This window comes from Dromiciops gliroides, chromosome 2 (genome assembly GCF_019393635.1).
Source record: "Dromiciops gliroides isolate mDroGli1 chromosome 2, mDroGli1.pri, whole genome shotgun sequence".
In the NCBI taxonomy this organism is placed as follows: Eukaryota; Metazoa; Chordata; class Mammalia; order Microbiotheria; family Microbiotheriidae; genus Dromiciops; species Dromiciops gliroides.
Genome location: NC_057862.1, coordinates 213,818,090 through 213,842,767, shown reverse-complemented (window position 1 = coordinate 213,842,767; position 24,678 = coordinate 213,818,090). Strand labels below are relative to the sequence as shown.

General features: G+C 41.4%; 2 protein-coding genes across 4 annotated transcripts in view; one reads left to right on the top strand and one right to left on the bottom strand.

Annotated features, from left to right (window-relative positions):
* Nucleotides 1-4,895, bottom strand: part of PPP4R4 (protein phosphatase 4 regulatory subunit 4) — a 106,277-nt gene extending 101,382 nt beyond the window's left edge. For 2 of the 3 annotated variants that reach the window (XM_043983572.1, XM_043983574.1), the window contains exons 1-2: nucleotides 4,374-4,895; nucleotides 1,984-2,057 (exon numbers count right to left, since the gene is read on the bottom strand). In XM_043983572.1, coding sequence (XP_043839507.1) covers nucleotides 1,984-2,057; nucleotides 4,374-4,490 — 191 coding nt within the window. In that variant the 5' untranslated portion in view covers nucleotides 4,491-4,895. The remainder of the gene's footprint in view (nucleotides 1-1,983; nucleotides 2,058-4,373) is intronic. The other variant, XM_043983573.1, reaches the window with a different exon arrangement.
* DDX24 (DEAD-box helicase 24) overlaps nucleotides 3,336-24,678 on the top strand; it is a 91,738-nt gene continuing 70,395 nt past the window's right edge. Inside the window, exon 1 of the mRNA XM_043983577.1 lies at nucleotides 3,336-3,835. Within this exon, the coding sequence (XP_043839512.1) occupies nucleotides 3,715-3,835 (121 nt within the window). The 5' untranslated portion in view covers nucleotides 3,336-3,714. The remainder of the gene's footprint in view (nucleotides 3,836-24,678) is intronic.

Here is a 24,678-nt window from a genome sequence, read left to right as displayed (position 1 = left end):
GTCCTGAATAAACCTATGCTAAGCGAATCAAAAATATGACAAAATTTAAGTAGTCAAACATGGCTTCATCTCTTTGAAAAATGACCTAATAAGTGAAATTCCATTTTCCTTTAGGAAGGAGAGAAAATAGGAGGAGCAGAAAAACAGTACTGAGTTAGAGAACCAATAAAAGTGCAACTAGTTGTTATTCTAAGTCTCCTTGCAAGATGCTGCAAGGTACACCAGCCAAGAAAAGACTAAAAGAATACTGTCTCCTTTAAGATTCTTGTTGAATAAGAATGGAAGGGACTATCTTGACAAGGACTTTAAGTCGCAGACCTGTGTTTTGTCCCGGGTATGAAAAAAAGAACTCTGAGGAACTATTTAACAGATCTACTACCAAAAAAGGGGAGGGGTTGGGGTTTGCAGGCGGCAAAATGGAAAAAACCAATCCTCAGAAAGACGTCTAGTCTCAGATAACGAAAATAAAGCTTCGACTGTCCAGGTAAGTAGGGCAACAATCTAAATTTCCTAATTGTATGTAAGTCACAGTTTTTCAACTAGATAAAAGACATTTGTAATGATGAATTTTATACTCTGAAAGACTGTAAGCTGCGGAGCCTGCATAGGGAGTACCCTATACTATTGATATCATAAGTCTTAGTTCCATACTTAAATGATACACATGAAATATAAGGTTTTACTCAAACTTTTATCAGTGGCCTACCTTCACATAAGAAAAAGGTTATTACCTATTAGAAAAGGCAAATGATTATTCATGATAATTACTAAAGGAAAAAGTACTTGGATTAGACCTACAGAAAGTCAAAATACATAAAACACTGCATTAACCTCTCTGCCAAATGTTTTCCCAGTAGCAACACACACACACACACACACACACACACACACACACACACCACTGCCAATATGATACATAACTAACTTTGCCAATATTTTCCCCTTTAAAAATTTGGCAATACTGTACATGTCATTAAAGGTAACAAGAAGAACAAAAAAAAAACAACTGAAAATTTTCAATGGCATCTGCAAACAGCTAGAAATACATTACTTGGAGAAAAGAGAGAATTGCAAACACAGTAATGGCATGACTGAAATAGGATCAAGAACTCAAGATATCAATGTCAGCCTAAATAACAACTAAGGAAATGGAAGCCATGAGGATCTTAGGTCTAGAACCAGAAGGCACTTCAGAGGCCATCTAATGCAATTCCCTCATTTTACAAATGAGAGAAAACCAGGGCCCAGCAAGACAAAATGACTTGCTCAGGGTCACAAAAGCATCAGAGGCAGTATTTGAACCCAGTTCCTCTGACTCCAAAATGGATGCTAATTATTCTTATTCTAAACATCACTACATTAATATTGCTACCATCCAAAACAAGTAAAGAAAAAAAATACAGTAAGGAAAAATATTGGATATCAAGATTTCAAGATTTGATTCAATGTCAAAAAGCACGTTTATGGAACAATCAGGAAATTTGAAACCTAAAAGACAATGGACTAAATAAAAACACTTTCAATTAAGAGTATCAAGCTCATGCATCTTAAGTGATAAAATAATGAATTTAACAGTAACATAATTTCCTTTATTCTGTCATCAAAGTAAAAATGCATTTATTATCTGCACTCTATAATAAACATTATAATATCAGCTGCTGGATGTTCTTTTTTCCCATGACAACTCTAACTTGTAAAAGCAAATGCAGGAGACAAGAAAAGGATGAGATTAAACTCAGTTTATACAGTGTATCCTTGAAGCTATGTTTGGATCTTACCCTAACAAACAGTGTTTATAGATTTTAGTATTTACAAATGATTAAATACATGAAAACATATCTAGATGAAGTTTTTAAGTATCTAACCACAAAATGTATTCAAAAGCAGTAAGCTTTTTCAATATTCAATAAACAAACTCAATAAACATTCATTTCTGCTGTCAGAGGGAAAGATCAGCAATTTTACGGTAAGACTTGGAAATACCTGAGTAGATAAACAGCCCTTTCAATATCATTGAGTTCTTCATCAACTGTTAGTCTTTCTATTTCTTCTGGTGTCTGTCAAATGTGAAATACAAATTATGTAAAAAATTTCTCAAGGTCAACTCTGAAACATACCTATCCCCCACAACTCCAAAAGCTAAAAACTAATGAGGAATTTTATCTTCCCATGAAGGTAGTTTTCGCTAAATAGAAAGACAAATGAGATCCCATCAAGGAGCTTAGATTGAAGAGAGGACCTTCAAATTCCAAACAACTGGGGGAAGGAAGGAAGAGGGATCTTTTTTCTCCACTATTTATTAAAGAGGAGTTATGGCTTGAAATGCTCCTTTCAAGTGTGGGAAGCCAGAGGAGAATGTTTCCTTCACCTCTTTCCAAAGGTCTCCTCTTTCTGAACGCAGGGAGGTGGGAGACAGGAGCAAAGGAAAGGGCTCCAGGTGTGTAAAGAGGGCCAGTAGTAATCAGACATAAGTGTTTTCTCCCCACTCATTCTGCCCGCTCCCCTGCTCACCCTCCTCCTTCTCCCACTGCTGTTGAGGCTCTGGAAGAAGGCAAAGGGATGCCCCTTGGGAAAGGCTCCCTGCACCCTCCCTTCCCCCTGACACCCCCTTTTGCCCACAGAACCCCCCCCAAGAAAAGGTGGGAAAAAGACCAAATTGAGGGGGTTAGTGGAAAGGGGAAAGAGGAGAAGAAACAGGAGAGCTTGCACAAAGTATACAGGCTTTCCTCCCTGCCTGGAGGGGCCACCGAGGAAAGAAGGCAAAGAGGGTTCAGAAAGGGCAGGGGACAGGAGATGAGATCTGGCACAAGTTCTTTATAACCTTCCCCTCACCCCACCTGCAGTTCAGTTTTCCACCCCCATCCATAATAGAGTAATTAGAGGGAAATGTGGGTGAGGAGAGGGGCTGTGGAGATGGAAGGGGATGAGATGGAGCTGAGTTGGAGCTGAGTTCTTTGCACCCACCTCTGGGTTCCAGTCTCCTGGAGCCCTTGACTATTAGGGATGGGGGAGAAGAGCTGTGGAAAGGTGCTCTGGGCATGAGAGCCCAGACAGGTTCTTTTTACCCCCAAGTTCTGTTTTCTTAAGTCCCTTGATTATTGAAAAGCTGGGTCTTGTAAGAGAGGAGCTAGGAAGGGATGAAAAGAGGTACCTTTTAGCCCCCCTCTCCTCCAATGGTCTTTAGAAGCCCCTGACTACCCAAGAGTGACATGTGGAAAGGGACAGTGAGGATAGGCTGGAGCCCCTGAGAATAAGCGAGGGAAGGCGTCCAGGGAAAGAGATGGGATGGTTCTTCCTACCCACTCTTCCTCCTCCCCAGCCTGACTCCTCTTTCTCAGAGTGGGGATGGGATGGAGACAGGTTCTTTCATTCCATCCTCCCCCTTCCCTCCCGGGGCCCTAGAGGGTGACTGAGGAAAAGGGGGCAGGGAGACAGACTGAGACAGAGGAAGAGATGGGATGGGGCAGTACCGACCCTAGGCTTTTCTTACCGAGAGCCCCCACCAAAGATGAAGAGGAAAGATGAGGGGAATATGGGAGTGTAGCCTGATAGTAGTGCACCAGATGGGATGGGAACAGGTTCTTTCTACCCCCTCATTCTACTGGAGCCCCTAATGATGACTGAGGAAGGGGGTCCTGCAAACATGAAATGTCATCACGGGGACCCCATACTCTTCTTTGAAGGAGCCTTGGGGAAGACGCAGAGTGTGGACTGATGAGATGGGATCGGATCGGAAGGGATGGGGGCAGGTGCTTTCTTTCCACCTCCTCCCTCACCCCCTGCTCTTGGCTTCCCGGAACCCCTGAAGATGAAGGGAGGCTGGGGAGGCGGAGAGGTAAGATGGGACCCCAGACTTCTTTGTTGGAGCCTCTCAGACTCAAGAGTTTGGAAATATGGGAGTGTGGACCGATCAGATAGGATGAGATGAGGGCCGGTGATGCTACCCACCTCTTTCTTTCCCCACCCCCAATTCGATCTCCTGGAACCCATGAAGATAGGAGGGAGGCTATGGGGTAGGTGAGATAGAACCCTGAACTCTTCTTCAGGGGAGCCCCGCGAAGACGCAGAGTGGAAATGCGAGTGTGTTAACTGACGGGATGAGACGGGATGGGATGGGATGCTTTCTACTTCCCCCCCTCCCCATCTTGGTCTCCCCGCACGCCTTCAGATAAAGGGAGGGAGAGATGGGACCCCGGACTCTTCTTTGGGGGAGTCCCGCAAAGACGCAGAAGGGGAGACCGTAGGAAGAGGAACCGATGAGCCAGGATGGGGCTGGGGGGCCGGGGTCAGGCTCGGGGTGAGGGGCGGCGAACGCGGAGGGGTTGGGGAGCCAGCCGGGGGTTCAGCGCGGGCTTTCCGCCGAGCGTCCGTACCTTGAGGCTCCGACGTACCGGCCTCTCGATGATAGTGAGCTCCTGCAGGTCCTCGATGTAGCCGAACAGGCTGTTCTGACTGAAATCCATCTCGGCGGAGAGCGGCAATGGATGCATGTAATGCGGACCGCCGCCTCCTCCTCCGCAGCCGCCCTCCTCCGGACTCAGAGCCGCCGCCGCCGCCGCCCGGGTCGGACCTGCCCCAGGGAATCACGGGCCCAGCCCCGCCGCCGGGACACCAGCCCGTACTTTTTTTTTCCTTTCCCCCCCCCCAGGCTCCCTCCCCCTTGAGTGTGAGAAGGGGAGGGAGGAGGGAGGAAGGGGGAGGGGCTGTGGGAAGGAAAGGGGGAGGGACGAAGGGAGGGAGGGAAGGAGGGAAAGAGGGAAGAGAGGAAAGAGGGCGGGCGTGTGAAGGGCTGAGGGGGCGGGGGTAAACAGCCAGAGCCTCGCAGTTCAGGCGTCCAGCCCGTCCAGAACCCCGCCCCCCTCCCGTGACGTCGCGTGGCGTCCGGACGCAACCGCCGGGACAACGTCACAGGTGCCCCCCTCCCCTCTCTCGACGCCCACCTCCCTCCACTACCACCACTACCACCACCATCACCCCTTCCCCTCCCCCCGCCCCGGGTCCGAGGCTCCGCCCATTAATCCCCCTTCCCCTCCCCCCTTCCTCCGCCCACTCACCACCTTTCCACGCCTTTAGGGTAGGTGGACTGAGAGTGGGCTCTTCACTGAACTATTCCCCTTTTCTCCGTAAGAAGAGAATTGTCTTTCCCTTTCATCTGCAGAATAGGGAATTAAGGGAAAGGACGTGACAAGTAGAAGGAAAAGGTTTTGGATTGTAAAGACCTTGGGGGGAGGAGATGGGGGGAGGGGGAGGGCTCCTCCAAAGGTGCTTACACCCAGATTGGAGGATAACCTGGACCGAAGACAGATGGGAAAGGGATTTCTGGATGAGATCGTTCCAATTTGCAGGTGATATTATGCTAATTGCATCAAACCCTTGGTCCGGACAGAACCTTCTCAGACACCCAGACAACCTCAAAAGAATTTAACCTAACAATCTACTTTGGAAAAACCAAGTGGATGAAGATTGTTCTGTCCCATGCAAGCTGAATAGAGCACAGAGTTCTGGTCTCAAACACTTACCGGCTGCGTGACCCTGGTCAAGTCGCTTTGCTTTGTTTGCCTCAGTTTCCTCATCTGGAAAATGAGCTGGAGAAGGAAATGGCAAACCACTACAGTATTTTTGCCAAGAAAATCCCAAATGGGTCCATAAACTGAAACGACCCAATAACCAAAACATAAATCTTGGACAAACAGTGGTGAACACTGACCCTGGGCCCAGGATCGAATAAGAGGATAGAGGCTGTATCACCTTAGGGAAATTTCACAAAGCTTCCAATGATTCCAAACAACTCCCTGCCATGAAAGTTCATCTTTTTAACACCAACATTCTCTCTTCGATGGCTGAACACCACAATATCAAAAAATGTAAGTGACCTGAAGGACAACAGAAAGGTGCATGGTGGATGAAAGCAGGTTGCAATATATTCATCATGAATGACTTATACTTCTGTCAGCCCTAGTCTCCTCCTTGGCAAAATGGGGAATGAGGATAATAGCCACTATTTCACAGGGTTGTTATGAGGATCAAATGAGAGAATACATGTGAAACACTCTACAAACCTTAGACTCCTATATAAACATTAGTTATTTTTGTTATTATATGTTATCCAGAAATAATGAAAAATGATCAAGGACATATATGGTCAGAAAAGGTGATAAAACAATGAACAACGATAAAATAAGATGAATGACACAAGTGCTATGCCAATATCTAACAAATTGTAAGAAGAACCAGAGGAAGGCCTTCCTCATACTGGGTGGACTCTTTATGAAGGTCTTCCAGAAGGACATAGACAAGAATAACACAGGATTAGAAGGTTTGGGTTATTTGGGTGTCTGTTATAGAAACAGGAGATTCTGATCAGTTTCCCTTGCAATTATTTCCTTCCTCTTAGTTTCATAAAAAATTGCCATTCCTGGGCAAGGAAGAAACAGGCCACTCCCAGAATGTACATACCCTAATGAGGTTCATTGAAAGTTATTATTTGCAGCTCCAAAAGGTCTTGGGAGAGCTGGAAAGGGGATGGTATTGTCTTCCTCTGAGTCTTAAGTTGGCCCTCCACCAGCCATTTGGGCATTGCAGAGACCAGTGGTTTGGGATTAGCTCATGACAGAGTGGTAGTTCCCAGATGGCTCCTGGGAGTTGCAGCATGCCAGATTGGCTCACAAGCCTTTTCCTTTGAATACAGAAAAGGTCCTTCCTCTGATGTGTGTTGGTAATGTTTCACTTTTCAGTTCCCAGAGATTCTAGGTTGTGATTAGCAAGATCAGATGGCAGATGTCAAAATAATCATATTTCTTATCTCTGCTCAGGATGTGGAAATCTGTTGTTTATAGGAACTAGGGTGTTACCAAAAAAACCCTTTTTTTCATTAGGGCTAAGATGAGCATCAGAATTTTTGGAAACAGGGAGAGATCTCAGCAGTTTAGGGCTATAAGGCAAGATGGTAGCACAAAACAAACTGCATAGGTAAATAGGAAAACAAAATATTGGTAGGTATTATTACAGTGTCCCTGAATAGTCTTTAAATAGCTTGACCTCTGCCAAGAGAGATGACCTTGAGACATGATCTTTTTGTGAAAAGATGATAGAGGCTTTGCTTTAGGGAGATACCACTTTCCCCTATGCTATTAGCTATTGGCAATTCATTCTGAAGGATGGCATTTGCAGTTTTAAAAATCTTAGTAACAGACATATCATTGTGTACATTAAAAAATGAGTATACTGACTACAAAGCAGACATGGATGCATTGCAGTAAGTCACGCATAGTTCAGCTGACACTAATACAGTTGCAGTCATTACAGGTAAAGGGAGTACCCACCCACATCCATTCAATGTACAAAAACCCTGCTGGTTATTGGAGGGGGGGGATTAAAAAGATAGATATGACAACATCCCTGCCTGGAAGAGTTTGTAATCTGTTAAGGGAGTGACAACATGTATGTGTATGGCAATGATAGAGAATAGATCTATGGAGAGAGAGAGAGTAGAGAGTATGGTATAAGGTGATCAGCACAAAGGAAAAGATCCTGGCAAAGAAAAGTTCTGGAAAAAGTAGAGTCCCTTTTTGCATTAATCACCGTAAGGAGGAAGTTTCTTAGCTATAGAACAGTACAATATTGGATTTGATTACTTCTTAAAGTAGTGAGTTCTTGGTCACTGGGAATACTCAGTCAAAGGCACCATACTACAGTCAGAGAGATGGTAGAAGGGACTCTGGGCCCACAATTGTACTAGATGCCCTCAGGGGAGCCAGAATTATGCAAGTGGAAGGAGCATTGCATTTGGAGTTTGAAAAAAGTCCTAGCTTTTCTACTCACTACATGTCTAACCTCAGGTTCATCATATGCCCTTTCTCAGAAATTAGTTTCTTCATCTAGAAAATGAGAGAGAGTGGGGGCAGCTTGGTGGTGCAGTGGATAAAGCACCCGCCCTGGATTCAGGAGGACTTGAGTTCAAATGTGACCTCAGACACTTGACAACTTACTAGCTGTGTGACCTGGGGCAAGTCACTTAACCCTCATTGCCCAACAAAAAAATTTTTTTTTTAAATAGAAAATGAGAGAGAGTTGGCTTAACTCTAAGGTTCCATCTAGCTAGCTGAAGAGATATAATTATTAATTGCAAATTTTAAGACAGTTGCATGGTGCAGTGGATAGAGTACTGGGCCTAAAGTCAGGAAAACTAATTTTACTGACTTCAAATCCAGCCTCAGACACTGACTAACTGTATGATCCTGGGGCAAGTCAACCTTGTTTGACTCAGTTTCCTCATCTATAAAATGAGTCAGGGAAAGAAATGGCAAACCACTTTCTTTGCCAAGAAAACCCCAAATGGGGTCATGAAGAGTAGAATAACACTGAAAAAACTGTACAACAAACTACTAAATATAAAAATTCTTTTTGTGGTGTTCAATTGCAAAAATGTCAGCACTGAGATTGTATTCTTTAGTCAGTCAATTGGTACTCTTACATTAAGATCCAGATTGTCTTGAGCTAGGTTGCACAATGGCAGGTTTAGAGCCAAGAAGACCAGAGTTCAAATCCTGCCTCAGGCACTTGCTAGCTGTGTGACCCAGAGCAAGTCAACCACTGCTCAACTAGTTTTCTCATCTGTAAAATGGGGATAATAATGGCACATACCTCATGGAATTGTGGTGAGGATCAAGTTTTATTTATATATATATATATATATATATATATATATATATATATATATAGTAAAGACTAAAATTCTAGCTAGTCTGTCTAAAATCTCGCCAATAAATTATAAGCTTTAGCAAAAGTTAGACTTTTAAGCATTTATTAAGGAGAATAAGAATTTGGTAAAGAGAGAAGAAAAGGCCTAGATTCCTATCTATTAAAGGGAGAGAGTGTTCCTAGCTCCGCTCTCCGCCAGAGTCCACAGGAAAAAGAGTGAGTCAGAGCGCCAGGCTCCCCCTTCCTCCTCCCACAAGCAAGCATCACTTCCTGATGCCAAAAAAAAAAACAACTGCATGGTCTTGCCCTCAGAGACTGTCACCTCATGGCGGAGCTTTTCTACAGTAAGTCTCCAGCAGGTGGTGTCATTCCAATCGTTACTATATATAATATATATATATATATATCTGTGTGTGTGTGTGTGTGTGTGTATGTATGTATACACACACACTCAAAGTGCCTTGTAAACCTTAAAATCTATATAAATACTGGCTATCATCATCATCATCGTTATTTACAACCCCTTTATCTTACTAATGTGGGGAAAATAGGGTAGGGGGTTTGGGATAGGGGTTGGGGGTTAGGGATTTGGGGTCCTTAGGAATTCCTCTTTAAAGAATTACACCCTCTTGCACACAAAAACAATTAGAATAAGATAGTACTTTATTCAGGGGCAAGGGAAGGGAAGGGAAACCATGAAAGAAATCCTTGGACTTCTCATGGGGAGAAGGGCATGGCCCAGAGAGAGTGGCTCGGAGATACCAATCTCTCGAGCAGGAGACTGGTAGATACTTTTATAGAGGACTGATGGGGGTGATCATATGACTGTGGAAAGTTTCCTTAATGAGGGTGGGGTAAGGGGTGGCTGCAGATCTCTCAAGCCATCTATCTCATCAGGACACAAAGGCAGCAGCCACACCCAAATTTATCTCCCCAGGGGTAAGGGAGACTAGAATTAAGGGTGGTTCCACTTATCTCTTTAGGTGTGTCTGTTCTTTGGATAGTTTCTCAAGGAGAAGGTTCTTTGATGTGCCTCAGAGAACTTCTGGGGTGCTCTGGGCCCATAACATTACAAATGAAGAAACTGAGAAGAATGGAAGAACTTCCATAGACTAGGAAGCACTTATCCAAAGTTACACAGGATCTCAGTTTTCTTATCTGTAAAATAAAATTATACTTCTGTTAATGGTCAGATTAGAAATTTTCTCTGTTACTTTTCAGGTTCTCTTTTCCTCCTGAGTGTGCCCCAGGGAGGACGAGAGAGATGTGCTCGCGCTTTCTCTCTCTCTCTCTCTCTCTCTCTCTCTCTGTCTCTCCCCTCCCCCCCCTTTCTCTTCTTCCTCCTCCTCCTCCTATTTCTTCTCTTTCTGTTTCTCCCCACCCTCACGGGAAAGGAGGTATTTTTCTCATGTATGGGTAGGGATTTTTTTTTTTTTTGCTTTTGCCGCAGCAGTGGGGCAGATTCCTCCCTCCAGAGGTGATGATATATGCAGAGAGCAGATTGTGCATTTGTCTCCTGGGAAGAGGTGGGCGAGGAAAGACAGAATAAGGTAGGGGGAGGGGGAGTTCTGTGGAGGGACAGAGCTGGAGGAAGCAGGGAGCTAGCTGTCTATAAGGTTGCTTCCAGAAGTAGCAGCAAAAAGCTGATTATAGGTGTGAGCCCAGAAGCTCTGGATGTGGGTGCCAGAAAATGCTTATGGGCTTGAATGTCAAGGTGGTAGTGACAGTTGCCCTGGTGATAGGTTTAGGAGAGAGGCGGTGGGCAGGCAGCCCTGCTGGAAGTTACAGCAAGCAGTTCACCCTTTAGGGTTCCTCTAATTTGGGGGAGTGGGGAGATGGGATGTGACACAAGTTGAATGGAACTAGTGCTTCACTATTTTAAATGTCTTTGATTGAACTTTCCCCACCCTATCTAGGTCCCACAGTTCAATTTCTTTTCCAACTAAAGGAAGGTGCTAAAAAAGAATTTGGGAGGGAAGAACCAATAAAATGGGAGTCTAGTCTGGGCTTTGCTGCTGCTTAACTGTATGGCCTTGGGGCAACCACTTCCTCTCTCTCTCTCTCTCTCTCTCTCTCTCTCTCTCTCTCTCTCTCTCTCTCTCTCTCTCTCTCTCTGCCCTCATAGTTTTCATCTATAAAAAGGAGATTCTCCACGGTCTCCCCCCCTCCCCCCTTTTGGGAGGCAGGGGTCGGGCCAATTGAAGTTAAGTGACTTGCCCAGGGTCCCAGAGCTAGTAAATATCAAGTGTCTGAGGTCAGATTTGAATTCAAGTTCTCTTGACTCCAGGGCTGGTGATCTTTCCACTGCGCCACCTAGCTGCCCCCAAAGGCCCTTTCACTTATTTTAAAAAAAAAAAAAAAGGGCTATTCTTACAGGGGAGACACCAAACTCCTGAGTAAGGCAAGTCTCACTGAGTCTCCCACCTCTATACTGGTTCCCCTCAGCCAAATTCAGTAAGAGAAAACTGCTTTTGCCATATTGGAACTAAGTCAAAGGAGAAAGTGAACTTGTCACCAGGTCTCCCACTCCACGGCTCCCAGCACTGGTTAACCTGTTACCATGATGACAAAACCTTAGTGAAGTAAAGTTGCTACTCTGAGGACTCCAGATGTGACTTCCCAGAGCTCTGAGACATATATTCACTTATTCCCATCCCACTATACTCCTAGACTTTCTTAGTCCAGTATCTAATGTTAGTTAGGGTGAACTCTTTAAATAGGAATCAGCAGTGGAGGGAACCACTGAGAGGTATTATATGAAGTGAATGACAGTCAATAGCACAAGAAAACTTTCAAGGAATCTTACATCAGGGTGTTGTTGTTTTTTTGTGGGTTTTTTTTTTTTTTGGCTGTATTTTGTTTTTCTTTAGGACTTAAGGGGGCAAGAAGTTTGCTTACAGAAAAACTCTGGGGCATCTAGGTGGTGCAGTAGATAAAGCACACCAGCCCTGGATTCAGGAGTACCTGAGTTCAAATCTGGCATCAGACACTTGGCACTTACTGGCTGTGTGACCCCAGGCAAGTCACTTAACTCTCATTGCCCCGTGGGGGGAAAAAAAAAAGAAATTATTTTGCCAATGATAAGGCAAGAAATTTTATATCCATTAGACATATATGGTCATGCAAAACAAATTTCTGCATTAGCCATGTTCTGGGGGAGAGGGAAGAAGAAAAGTAAGGAAAGAAAAAAATATGCTTCAGTCTGCACTCTGAGCCTATCAGTTCTTTATCTGGAGGTGGACAACATTTTATACCATGAGGCTTTTGGAGATGTGGTGGATTTGGAGATGTGGTACTGATCAGTGACTCTTTCACAGCTGATTTTCCTTACAGTGTTGCTGTTACCATGTAGATTGTTCTCCTGGTTCTGCCCACTTCACTTTTTATAAGTTCATACAGATCTTTAGTTTTTCTGAAACCATCCCCTTTATCATCTTTTATAACAATAGTATTATATCACATTCATGTACTATCACTTGTTGAGCCATTTCCCAATTGATGGACATCCCTTCAGTTTCCCAATTCTTCACCACTACAAAAAGAGCTACTATAAATATTTTTGTACATATTTCTTTTTTCTTTGATCTCCTTAGGGGCATAGGTCTAGTAGAATTGCTGGGTCAATGGACATGCACAGTTTTATAGCTCTTTGGGCTTAGTTCTATGTTTTCCAGTATGGTTGGATTAGTTCACAGCTCCACCAACAGTGCATTATTTTACCTATTTCCCCATATCCCTTCCAGTATTTGTTATTTTTATTTTGTGTCAGTCTTAGGCAATTTTATGAATGTGAGGTGAGACCTCAGAGTTGTTTTCATTTGCATTTCTGTGGTTATTAATGATTTATAGCATTTTTACATGAGTATCGATAGCTTTGATTTCTTCCTCTGAAAACTACCTGTTTATACCCTTTGACCATTTACCAAATGGGGCATGGCTCCTAGTTTTATAAATTTGTCTTAGTTCTCTGTGTTTAAGAAGCGGAGTCTTTATTAGAGAAACTTGTAGCAATTTTTTTCTTCACTTTCCTGGTTTTCTTCTAATTTTAGCTGCATTGATTTTGTTTATGGAGAAAAAAAATATTATATAATCAAAATTATTCATTTTACCTCTTGTGAACCTCTCATCTCTTGCTTGGCCAACAACTCTTCCCTTAACTATACATCTCCCTTACTTTGTTTTATAAATCATGTACTGCACTCATTTTGAGCTTATTATGGTATATGGTGTAGGATGCACCTGGTCTGCTAGACTGCTTTCTAGTTTTTCCAGCAGTTTTTGTAAAATAATGAGTTTTTGCCTCAATAGTTGGAATCTTTGGACTTATCAAACAATAGGTCACTGCTTGTTTGCTTCTGTTTATTTTGTACTTAATCTGTTCCATTGATCAACTGCTCAATGTCTTATCCAGTACCAGATTGTTTTGATTATCACTGCTTTATACTATGAAAACCCCAATTCCAAAGTATTTCATATGATCATAAGATTCATAGCTAGAATGAATCTGAAAGATTATGTAGCCTAGAGCTTCTTAACTGGGAACCCTTGAACTTTTTGGTTTTAAAAAATATTTCTATAATAGTATTTCAATATAATTTGTTTCCTTTGTATTCCTATGTATTTTGTATGTTTAAAAACAATAATTTGAGAAGGGGTCTATAGGCTTCACCAAACTGCCAGTGGATTCCATGAGACCAAAGAAAGATAAGAAAGAAAGAATAATCTAATCCAACCCCTTCATTTTTCAAATGACAAAAACATGGCCCAGAAAGGATAAGCAAATTCCCAAAGGTCACACAGATAGAGAGTAGTAGAGATAGGATTAGAACTAAAGACCATGGGGCAGCTAGGTGGCACAGTGGATAGAGCACCGGCCCTGGAGTCAGGAGTACCTGAGTTCAAATCTGGCCTCAGACACTTAACACTTACTAGCTGTGTGACCCTGGGCAAGTCACTTAACCCCAATTGCCTCACTTTAAAAAAAAAAAAAAAGAACTAAAGACCACTAACTTATTATTTCCACAACATCATATAATATTTATTTTCATTAATGGCATAGCAGTAGCACCACAACAAAACAAGCAACATATATGCAAAGTTGCAAATAGAATAATTATGTATGTTTTTTCATATAAGTGCTGCAAAAGGCATTGATTACATGATCAAAATTAATATATTTTGTACTCTTCTTCAATGATCATACAGCCTAGAGGGCAGCTAGGTGACACAGTGGATAAAGCACCAGCCCTGGATTCAGGAGGACCTGAGTTCAAATATGGACTCAAGACACTTGACACTTACTAGCTGTGTGACCCTGGGCAAGTCACTTAACCCTCATTGCCGACCCCCTCCAAATGATCATACAAGCCTATACTTGTTCTACTATGCCGAACCCACTAGACCCATTTTCTTTCCATATACAACATATATATCACAACAAAGTACAACTTTACAGAATCAGTTGTTTTGCTTCATGTATATTGTATAGATTTTGATTGACAAGTTCTCTCAAATGTGTTTTCACTCAAAAAAATTTAGTAGGAAGGAAACATGGTTTAGTGGAAAGAGCATTGAACTTGAAAGTCATGTGGTCTGAATTTGAAATCTGGCTCTGTCTACTAGTAACCTGTCCGAACTGGAGCGAATCACTGCTGTCACTTTTCTTCTCTTCAAAATGAAGAGGTTGGCTTAAATAATAAGATCTCCTCTAGTTCTAGAGCTATAATCCCAAGTTAGAAAGGGGCCTTAGAATAGTTAAATCCAATGTCCTCATTTTTAAAGAAGAGGAAACTAAGTAAGTATCAAAGAAATAAAGTGACTTGCTCTAAGTCACACAACAAGTTAGTGGAAAAACCAGAAGTCAATCCCAGGTCCTTGAACTCCAAGGCCCGTATTCTTTCCATTTCACTGTATTTCATCCTTATGTTTATAAGGGAGCTAGCAAGGGGATGGGATGGATTATCAGTTGATGTAGTCACAGAAGACCCAGAATGTAGTCAATAAATAAAAAAAAATTAAATATCTACTATGTTCCAGACACTGTGGTTAGTGACTTTCATAAAATACTAATGAGATGACACACTAACTGTAGAAGATGTCCCATATTGAGATGTGAGTCCTTCTCAGATTTGAGTCAAGAAGGCTGAGCAAGAAAAAAAAAATAACCACACTTCTAGAAGCTTTAAGTAGCTGAGACATGGTCCAATGTTAACAGTTAAAGTTCTAAAGTAGAAGATAATTGGGGCAGCTAGGTGGTGCAGAGCACCAGCCCTGGAGTCAGGAGGACCTGAATTCAAATCTGACCTCAGACACTTACTAGTTGTGTGACCCTTAACCCTGACTGCCTCAAAAAAACAAAGAGTAGAAAATATTATAAGAGAGAGCTGCCTGTGGAGAAGACCCCTATGAGATGGAGGCTGGGGGTGGGAAAGAGAAGGGAATTTATTTTTCTTCCCCTTTTCAACCATATAGACTTGAAGGGGAGCTAGTAGACTACTAGGAAACACTGCACTTAGTGAAGACCACAGAAATTGTTAGACTCCAATACAGAGGGAGAGTCCTATGGGAAAAAGAAGCAATTTCAAAAAGCATGACCCCTGGCAGCAGAGCAGAGAGTTTGACTATAGAGAAGATGAGACCCTGGGAACCCAGCTGAGCAACCCACCCAACAGAGACATTACACCTAAGCAGGGGGGGAGCTGAATGAAGACTGAAAAGAGAGAAAGGACTTCTAGCCCTACAGTACCCAGAACTGTGAGTTACCTTTGCCACACATGTATCCTGCACAAGTGTCTCACAACCATCGAACTCTGAGCCCACTCTTCTTATTGATACCAAGTGTATTTGTGGCAAAGTGTATCCTAGGTTTATGGGGGAAACACTTCATAGAACCTGTTTTAAGCTATATTTTCTTATTAAATCATTTTGCTAAGAGTTAAAAGTGCTGGGGGCAGCTAGGTAGCACAATGGATAGAGCACTGGCCCTGGAGTCAAGAGATCTGACTTCAAATTTGGACTCAAGACACTTACTAGCTATATGATCTTGGTCAAGTCACTTAACCCTGATTGCCTCAAAAAACAAAGAGTTAATAGTGCCTACTTTGTTAATAGGGAACACCTCCATAGAGACTGATGAGCTATATAGTGTTAGGAGTGCCGACTCAGAGAGTTACCCTAGAATCTGAGGTAACAACTACCCTCTGGAAAACCAGCCCACAAGTACAAATGCAAGTTATGGGTAGAGCCCAAAGGAGATGCTACACTGTGAGGGCCTTTTCTAGATATACTTGCTTTTACAATGACATTAGCACAAAGAGCTCGTGTGAAATCCTTAGAGACTGCAAGTCTGTAGAATAAAGCTTGCCCAGTGGCCTGGAAATCTTTAGTAATCAACCTCAAGTGTTCTTTTTTCTAACTTTTGTTTCCTTTTTTAAAGTTAGCTTGTTTACCATAGTGTGAAGGCTAAACTTGGCCCTCCAATTGGATTCTCTCTTTCAAGGATGCTTGAAGAAATCTCAGGTGCCCTCTGTTTCAGAGGTCTAGAAAATATATTTGGGTAGCCTATTGCATTTTCAAGGACCCTCTGGAAAGATTCTCCATCCAGGACTCTCCTTCCTAGAAAAAAATTAAATTAGGTTATAATTGGACAATGGATCTCAAGAGGTAGTGTTCCATAAACATGGGCATTTGAGTACTGAAGAATACTTGTGAGCAATACTATAGCTGAGAAATGATGTTACTATTCAGTAGAGGCATATAACATATGCAGTGTGACTTAAAAAAAAAATAAATCCTACTTACTAAAGTGAGCCAAACTTTGTGGCATACATAACGCATCTATTTTTAAAAGTAATATAATAGGGTACAAAAATATTTATAGCTGCTCTTTTTGTGGTGGCAAGGAATTGGAAATTGAGGGGATCCTCATCAATTGGGAATGGCTGAACAAGTTGTGGTATATGAATGTAATGGAATTCTATTGTGCTGTAAGAAATGATGAGCAGGAGGAGTTCAGAGAAACCTGGAAGGACTTGCATGAACTAATGATGAGTGAGATGAGCAAAACCAGAAGAACATTATACACAGTATCATCAACATTATGTGTTGATCAACTGTGATAGATTAGATTTTTCTCACCAATACAACGGTATAAGAAAGTTCCAAAGGACTCATGATAGAAAAGGCTCTCCAAATCCAGAAGAAAAAAAAAAAAGAACTGTGGAATATGGATGCTGATTGAACCATACTGTTTTGTTTTTGGTGCTGTTGTTTCTCTTTTTTGAGGTTTTTCCTTTTTGCTCTGATTCTTCTCTTATAACATGACTAATACAGAAATATGTTTAATGGCAGGAGCTGCGGCCCCCGTATTGGACTGCACAGCCACACTGTGGCCTGTGGCTCTTCAAGGTGCTGATCCATGGTTGTTCACGACTGGCGGAAGCCTACTACTATTTTTTTTTTGTGTGTGTGTGTGTATATATATATATATATATATATATATATATATATATATATATATATATATATATATATATATATATATGTATATATGTGTATATGTATATATGTGTATATGTATATATGTGTGTATATATATGTGTGTGTATATATATATATGTGTGTATGTGTATATATATATATATATATATATATATATATATATATATATATATATATATAAAACCTATATCAGATTACCTGCTGTCTAGGGGAGGGGGGAGGGGGGGAGGGAGGGAGAAAAATTTGAAATTGGATATCTTATATAAACAAATGTTGAAAACTATCTCTACATGTAACTGGAAAATAATAAAATACTTTTATTTTTTAAAAAGGTAATATAATAGGACTATGCCAAGAGGAGTTGAGTGAGCACCTTTCTCATGACTTGACCTCCCACTCTCTTGTCATCAGTCAGTAAACTTTTATCAATCATCTACTATGTGTCAATCACATGGTTCTGGGGATACAAAGAAAGGCAAAAGACAGTCCCCTGCCTTCAAGAAGCTCATAAACTAATATAGAAAGACAACAAGTAAATAAATATATACAAACAAACAATATACTGGATAAATAGGAAATCATGAACAAGGGAAAACATTAGAATTAAGAGGGATTAAATGAAAAATAAATAATTTTTTTAAAAAAATAATAATTAAGAGGGATTGGATAGTTAGGGCCTGAAGGAAACCAGGGGAACCAGGAGGTAGAGATGGAAAGGCAGAGCATTCCAGGTATGAGGGACAGACAGAAAATAGCCAAATAAGACAAATCCCAGTTTGCACATCTACTTGGATGGAGATTTGTACTGCACGTGAAGGAAGGAATCTGGGTGTAGACGAACATGTCTAGTGCACATAGACCTGGAGAGAAAAGCCTGTTCCTGGGGGTTAATCCTCAAAGGCAAGCAGCTGGTAGCAGATAGGAACATTTAACTGGCATCAGAACAAGAATGCTATAGGGGAGAAAGCAATTGTTGCAGAGAACTGGGGAGAAATGAATCCTATTGCTAGGATATGGTGGAGCGAATCCTTCCCTGGTACTCTGAGTCATGGGAATTGTGTAGGTTCTCAGGTCCGAAGGTTCTGACTATTTTGAATTCTTTATACATGGAGAATGTGGAAGAGTTTTCTTGAGTGTTTATAGGCCTGGATAAAATCCTTTCTGAATTTTGTGGCACAAATTGTCCATGTTTAATGTTTAATTGTCTATGTTTAAGTGCTGTTTAGAGGGAAGCAAAACACACTAGATGCTGAAGTTCCCCAAGGCTTCCCCAGAGAAGGGGCAAGAGAGAGGTATTATAAGAAGATACCCCAAAGTATAATACTAGAATGTACTTCAGATTCTCCCTGTCTGTTGTACCTTATACGGCTGTCTGCCTTGCTCTGTCCAAACTAGAAGCATCAAAATGCTGTCCCTAAGAAAACACAGTGTTTTCTGATACAGACCACCCCATCAAAGCTAAATCATACTGCACCCTATTCTGGAGAGTTGGGGTTTTTTTGTTTTGGGTTTCTTTTGTGGCGCAATGAGGGTTAAGTGACTTGTCCAGGGTCACACAGCTAGTAAGTAAGTGTTGAGTGTCTGAGGCCTGACTTGAACTCAGGTCCTCCTGAATCCAGGGCCAGTGCTTTTATCCTGGAGAGTTGTTAACAGCAAACTCTATACAAGATTTTCAGTCATAATTAATTTTGCTCCTGAAAAGGAGTCTGCTATAGTGGGTATAGATTTTATTTCAGAGATAGAAAGTTTTAAGGTCATTTCCTAACTCAAACACATCCTGACTGTTTGACCCTGGGGCAAATCACTTAATGTTTCCATGATTCCAGGCAACTCTCTGACTGTTAAGTTGAATAGAAAATGTGGTTCATAATTGTTGGAAGAAGTTTTTTACTGGATGCTCCCTATGTGGATGAAATCATAGGTTCTACTAAAAAAAAATTACACAAAATATTTTTTTTGCTTCTGCTTAATCTTCTTTTTCTCAGCTGTGAAATTTTCATGCTTTCCCCTTACTTTTTCTTCCTCCTTCCTATTGATGACTCTTATTTCCCAAAGGACTATGTCCACTAGCTAGAGAAGAGATTAAACTAATCCATCATATGTTGAAGATTTAACACTCTGGTATAAAACTATCAGTTAATAGGAGGTGGTTGTTGATTTTTTTTTTAGTTGCCCATGGATAATTGAAACTTGGCCAAAAAAAAAAAAAAAGAAACTTGGCACAGTGGATAGAACATTGGGCTTAGAACCAGAAAGAATCACCTTCATGAGTTCAAATCTATTCTTAGACACTTACTAGTTATGTGAACTTAGGCAAGTCACTTAACCCTGTTTATCTCAGTTCCTCATCTGTAAAATGAGCTGGAGAAAGAAATGGCAAACCAGTATCTTTGCTAAGAAAACCCCAACTGGGGTCATGGAGAGTCAGACATGACTGAAATCTACTTAACAAAAAAATTGAAATATAGTTGCGTTACAGTTCATATGCAATTCTGTTCTACTTTATATGGAAATCTTCATTTTGTTTGGTATCTGTTAAGTTGAAAATCAAAAATAAATATACTTTTTAGAAAAAAGAAACTTAGTTTTAAACAATTATACTTACTCTTTATCTCTACACCTCTTGAAATCCCTAACCTCCTTGAAGGTCTGTTTGTGCTATGCTCTAAGAGAAACCTCTCAATCTCCCTAGTTGTTAGTATATTCTCCCACTTCAAATTATCCTATATTTACTTTTTACTTATATATCACTCAGCCCCCCCTTTCCTCACAAAAAACTTTTCTTTAATGATACCCTCAGTTAGAAGCATGTTGATGGATTATTTGATTAACCCTATGCTGGTTTACTGTAGTTCACAAGCCCCTACCTGTGTGTTTCCTTTACAAGCCAACCAGAGGACATAGTTAAAAGAAAAGGACATTTTAATTAATAGCATAGCAAGATAAGTAACAAGGCTTTCCCCATACACAGAGAAATATATTCTCTTATAGGTTACAGCACCACCAGTGAGGCAGAGTTCTCATGCAAGGGATATATGAAGCCAGGGAACTCAAATGGCCAGGGCATACACGTCTCTAACACTGATGTCTGAGCTGCCTTTTTCACCAAGCTATGTCTCTCCTGGTCTCTCTTTGTTGGGCACCTGTATTACTACTGCAGTCTCTTACTATCTGCTGGTCTTTAGCAGCAACCCAGCTTCTTCCCTAGGGAGGAGCTGTCCAGTGATCACTGGGTACTGTATTGACAGTAACGTGGAGGCGCCAATTCTACATTGCAGTAAGTAATGGGTCTGTCTTTCACTACTGCCCATGCCAGTGGCTATTTTTCTGCCACTAGGATGCCACTATCACTAGGAGCTTCTCCCCTCTACACACTGTCCCTTTCCACTGGGGTTCTAGTCTCTTCCCACTGCTCTTCAGCCACAACCCCTTAGGTCCAAATCTCTGTCTTCTCCTTTCTTCCTACTTTCCTCTGGCCATTGCCCCTGAAGATCATGTCTCTGCCCACTGTGCCTCAGCCACTGACACTGAGGGAAGTGGTTAGAATATTGCTTCTATAACAGTGGATCATAATAATAATATAGTTCATAGAATCATAGAATTAGAGCTGGAAGGGATCCTAGAGCCCAACTGGTCCAACCCTTTCATCTCATCGATAAGAAAAATGAGGGCCTGAAAGGTTAAAGACAGGTAGGTAGCTCAGTGGATAGAGCACTGGGCCTGGAGTCAGGAAGACCTGAATTCAAATCCAGCCTCTGATTCTCACTAGCTGTATGACCTTGGACAAGTCACTTAACCCCAATTGCCTCACTAAAAACAAAAAAACAACAACTGTATTTCAACATACTTGGTTTCCTTTGTAAAGCTATGCATTTTATTTTGTACAATTAAAAAACATTGTTCTGAGAAGGCATCTATAGGTTTACCACTGTCAGAGGGGTCCATGACACAAAAAAGATGAACAGAATGTCACTATGCTATTATTTACCAGTAAGGGAGTTTAGTTACCTGAGTGCAATATCTGAGTTGCTGACTGGGTGGCACTATACTTGAACTACCAATCTAGGTTTTATAAGTTATTCTCTGACATTCAAGAGAGTTAGCCCATTCCTCAGACTCCATCCAGTATCTCCACTGGCCAATGAATAGCTTTAAACCTACAAATGGGTAGCTATGTTGATCCTCCTCCCCTTACAACCTCATTTTGCTGTACTGAAGCAGCTTTGAATAAGCCTTTGCTGGTTGAGTGCCAATTTAATCTAAGGAATCACATGAAATATTGTTCAAAGCATTAAATATTAAATGTTCTATCTATATCTGTTACTTAATCAGCGTAAAATATTTCATGGGGGGGGGTGCAGCTAGGTGGTGCAGTGGATAAAGCACCGGCCCTGGATTCAAAAGGACCTGAGTTCAAATCTGACCTCAGACACTTGACACTTACTACCTGTGTGACCTTGGACAAGTCACTTAACCCTCATTGTCCCACCCCCCAAAAATTTCATGGGGTGAAATCAGGGTGAAATATTAAATCTACTATCTATATCCAGCCTCAGACACTTACTAGCTGTGTGACTCTGGTCAAGTCACTTAACTCTGATTGCTTCAACAACACCAAAAGGAGTCTTAATCTCCGATTAGGAAGAAGAGTCTTTTTAACTCCAGGCTTAGAATTCTATCTACTTTGCCATCTAGCTGCCTCAGATCTATGTGTTCCCACAATTTATGAAGAAGGATGGAGAGAGGCTTGTACCTTGCCCTACCTCCATCTCAAGTTCATGATTTTAAAGAAAAATGGTGAAGAAGTAATCCCCAGCACTATAGCTCATGTTCCACAGAAATCTTAATAGAATCCTTGGAGGATTCTAGGCATATATTTTGCGAGGTGGAGGGGACTGGAGGAGTGAGGGGGGACTAGCAATGGGGTTGCACCCCACAAAAAAGGTCATTGGGATATTTTAATGAATATAACAGATGGAAGGATAAAAGGAAAGATAGTCAAGGAGGACAACTTTGAAAGTTACTTGTTGAATTTATGATGTATTTAATTATCTTCCTTGAATGACTACATATCCTTAAATGATTATTTATTTACTTGAAAGCTGCTCTGATTTTTTTCTTCCCCTCCATTCCACTCCCATCACCTTCTTCTCATGGTGTCAATGGCTTCTACACAGTACTGGTGGTGGTAGTGTCCATGCCTTTTATGTCATTCCATCATGTCCAGCTCTTCATGACTCCATTTGGGAGGGATTATCTTGGTAGATACTAGAGTGGTTTTCCATTTCTTTCTCCAGTGGATCATGTTTGGTCAGAATTCTCCACTATGATCTGTCCATCTTGTGTAATCCTGCACATCATAATTCATTGTTTAATGGAGCTACACAAGCCCCTCTGCCAGGACAAGGCAATAATCCAGGAGGGTCTTGCATAGTCCTCAGTATCCCTACTCACACTGAGTTTCCTTTTCTTCCAGAAGTATAAATAGGAAGGAAGAAAGGAAGACAGGAAACCAAAAAAGGGCATTGCAAATGTCATCCCATTTGCCCTGATACTTGGCTTCCTACCAGAGTTAATTTAGGACCAGATAGCTTTTGCTATCCTCTCTCTGCCCCAAAGAAAGTCAGGGCAGTCCCATTTCTAGTGATATTTCTTACAAATTCTGATGTCTACCTCCTTCTATGGAAGATTTTCTGAGCCCTGGAATCTCCACAGAGATGAATAAGGCAATGCAGAGGAACCAGGCTACACTATATTTTATAATGCTGTTGATTTCAGCAAAACTGTGGTGCAGTGACTGTAAAATACTGCATCAAGTTTCGCCTTAATGCCTACTGGGTCCTGCCTGACTCATTAATGGCTTATCGTATGATCATCAATGGCAACTGTTTCCTTTCCTCTATCTACAGTGATCATCATGAGCAACAACTGAACAAATAAGACCTTTCCCACATTCCAATGAAAGACAAAAGGAGCATAATTTATAGCAAAATAATGCATAGCATGCCTATGTCCTTTTGCCTTTCATAGTAATTCCATGTCTAGGCTACTGCTATGATAAGTATCACAAATACAGTACAGAGATAGGTAGATGCCTGACCCAATTTTGAGCATATTCTAGCCCCAAAGGAGTGGCTGCCACCACAATGAATATTTAATGGATGCTGTTCTTTGAGGGGGTCAGCATTTATTTATGTAACTCATATCAGAGGCATCCAAGACACTATAGCTTAAGGATCAGGTAACCTAAGTTGTCCTATTTCTATTGGCTCAAACCTCCATGCAGAAACCTTGGAGGTTTTTTTTTCTTTTCTTTTTTTTCTTTTTTTTTTTAGTGAGGCAATCAGGGTTAAGTGACTTGCCCAGGGTCACACAGCTAGTAAGTGTTAAGTGTCTGAGACCAGATTTGAACTCAGGTACTCCTGACTCCAGGGCCAGTGCTCTATCCACTGTGCCACCTAGCTGCCCCTCGGAGGATTTTTTTGGGCAGATAGTCAAATAGGCAGATACAAAGCAGTCTGCAGGTAAACCCTGGTCACAGTGTGTTCTGTTCCCCCAGTGTTGTATTCTCCTTACCCATGTGGTGAACCTCCTCTGGAAGTATAATATGATGAACCAATAATGCAGACAGATTCTGTTGAAAAGCAAAGTATGTGGTTCAGAGATAGAAAAGGACCTGAGAGAGAATCTAGTCCAACCCTCTCATTTACAGATGGGGAAAATGAAGCTTTGAAAGGTCTAGTGATTTCCTTACTATTCAAGTGACCAAGTCTAAAATTGAACTCAGATTCTCCAATTCCAAAGCTAGAGCTCATTCCACTATACCATGCAGGACAGTATGTTGGAAACAGACTTGGTTGTGCAGTTGGATGATCTGGACTCAAATATTAAATTTGGTGCTTTCTACTTGTGTGACCCTAGGCAAGTCATTTAACCTCATTGAACCTTAGTTTCTTTAATTGTAAAATTAAGGAATTGGACAACAGGGCCTCTAAGGTTCTTTCTGGGTAGCTAAGTGGATAGAGCATTAGGAATGGAATCAGGAAGACCTGAGTTCAAATCTGACCTCAGACACTTACCAGCTGTGTGACCCTGGGCAAGTCACTCAACCCTGTTAGTCTCAGTTTCCTCATCTGGAAAAAGTGCTGGAGAAGGAAAGTGGCAAAAACCACTCCAGTATCTTTGCTAAGCAAACCCCAAATACGGTCGCAAAGAATTGGACACAAAATGAAAACAACTGAACAACAACAAGGTTCTTTCTAGCTCTAAATCTATAATCCCATGATCACATAATCCTTCAAGTAGTTTTTCTTTTTAATTGAGCAATGCAGAACAATAAGCTCTCACAGTTGGAAGGGAGCTTAGATGTCATTTAAAACTCAATGTTCTCCAGGTCCTGTGCTCTTCTTATACCCAACTTCCTGTTATTTAGGTTTCCAAATAACAATGGATTTGTATTCAATCTTGGAGGGGGAGGAT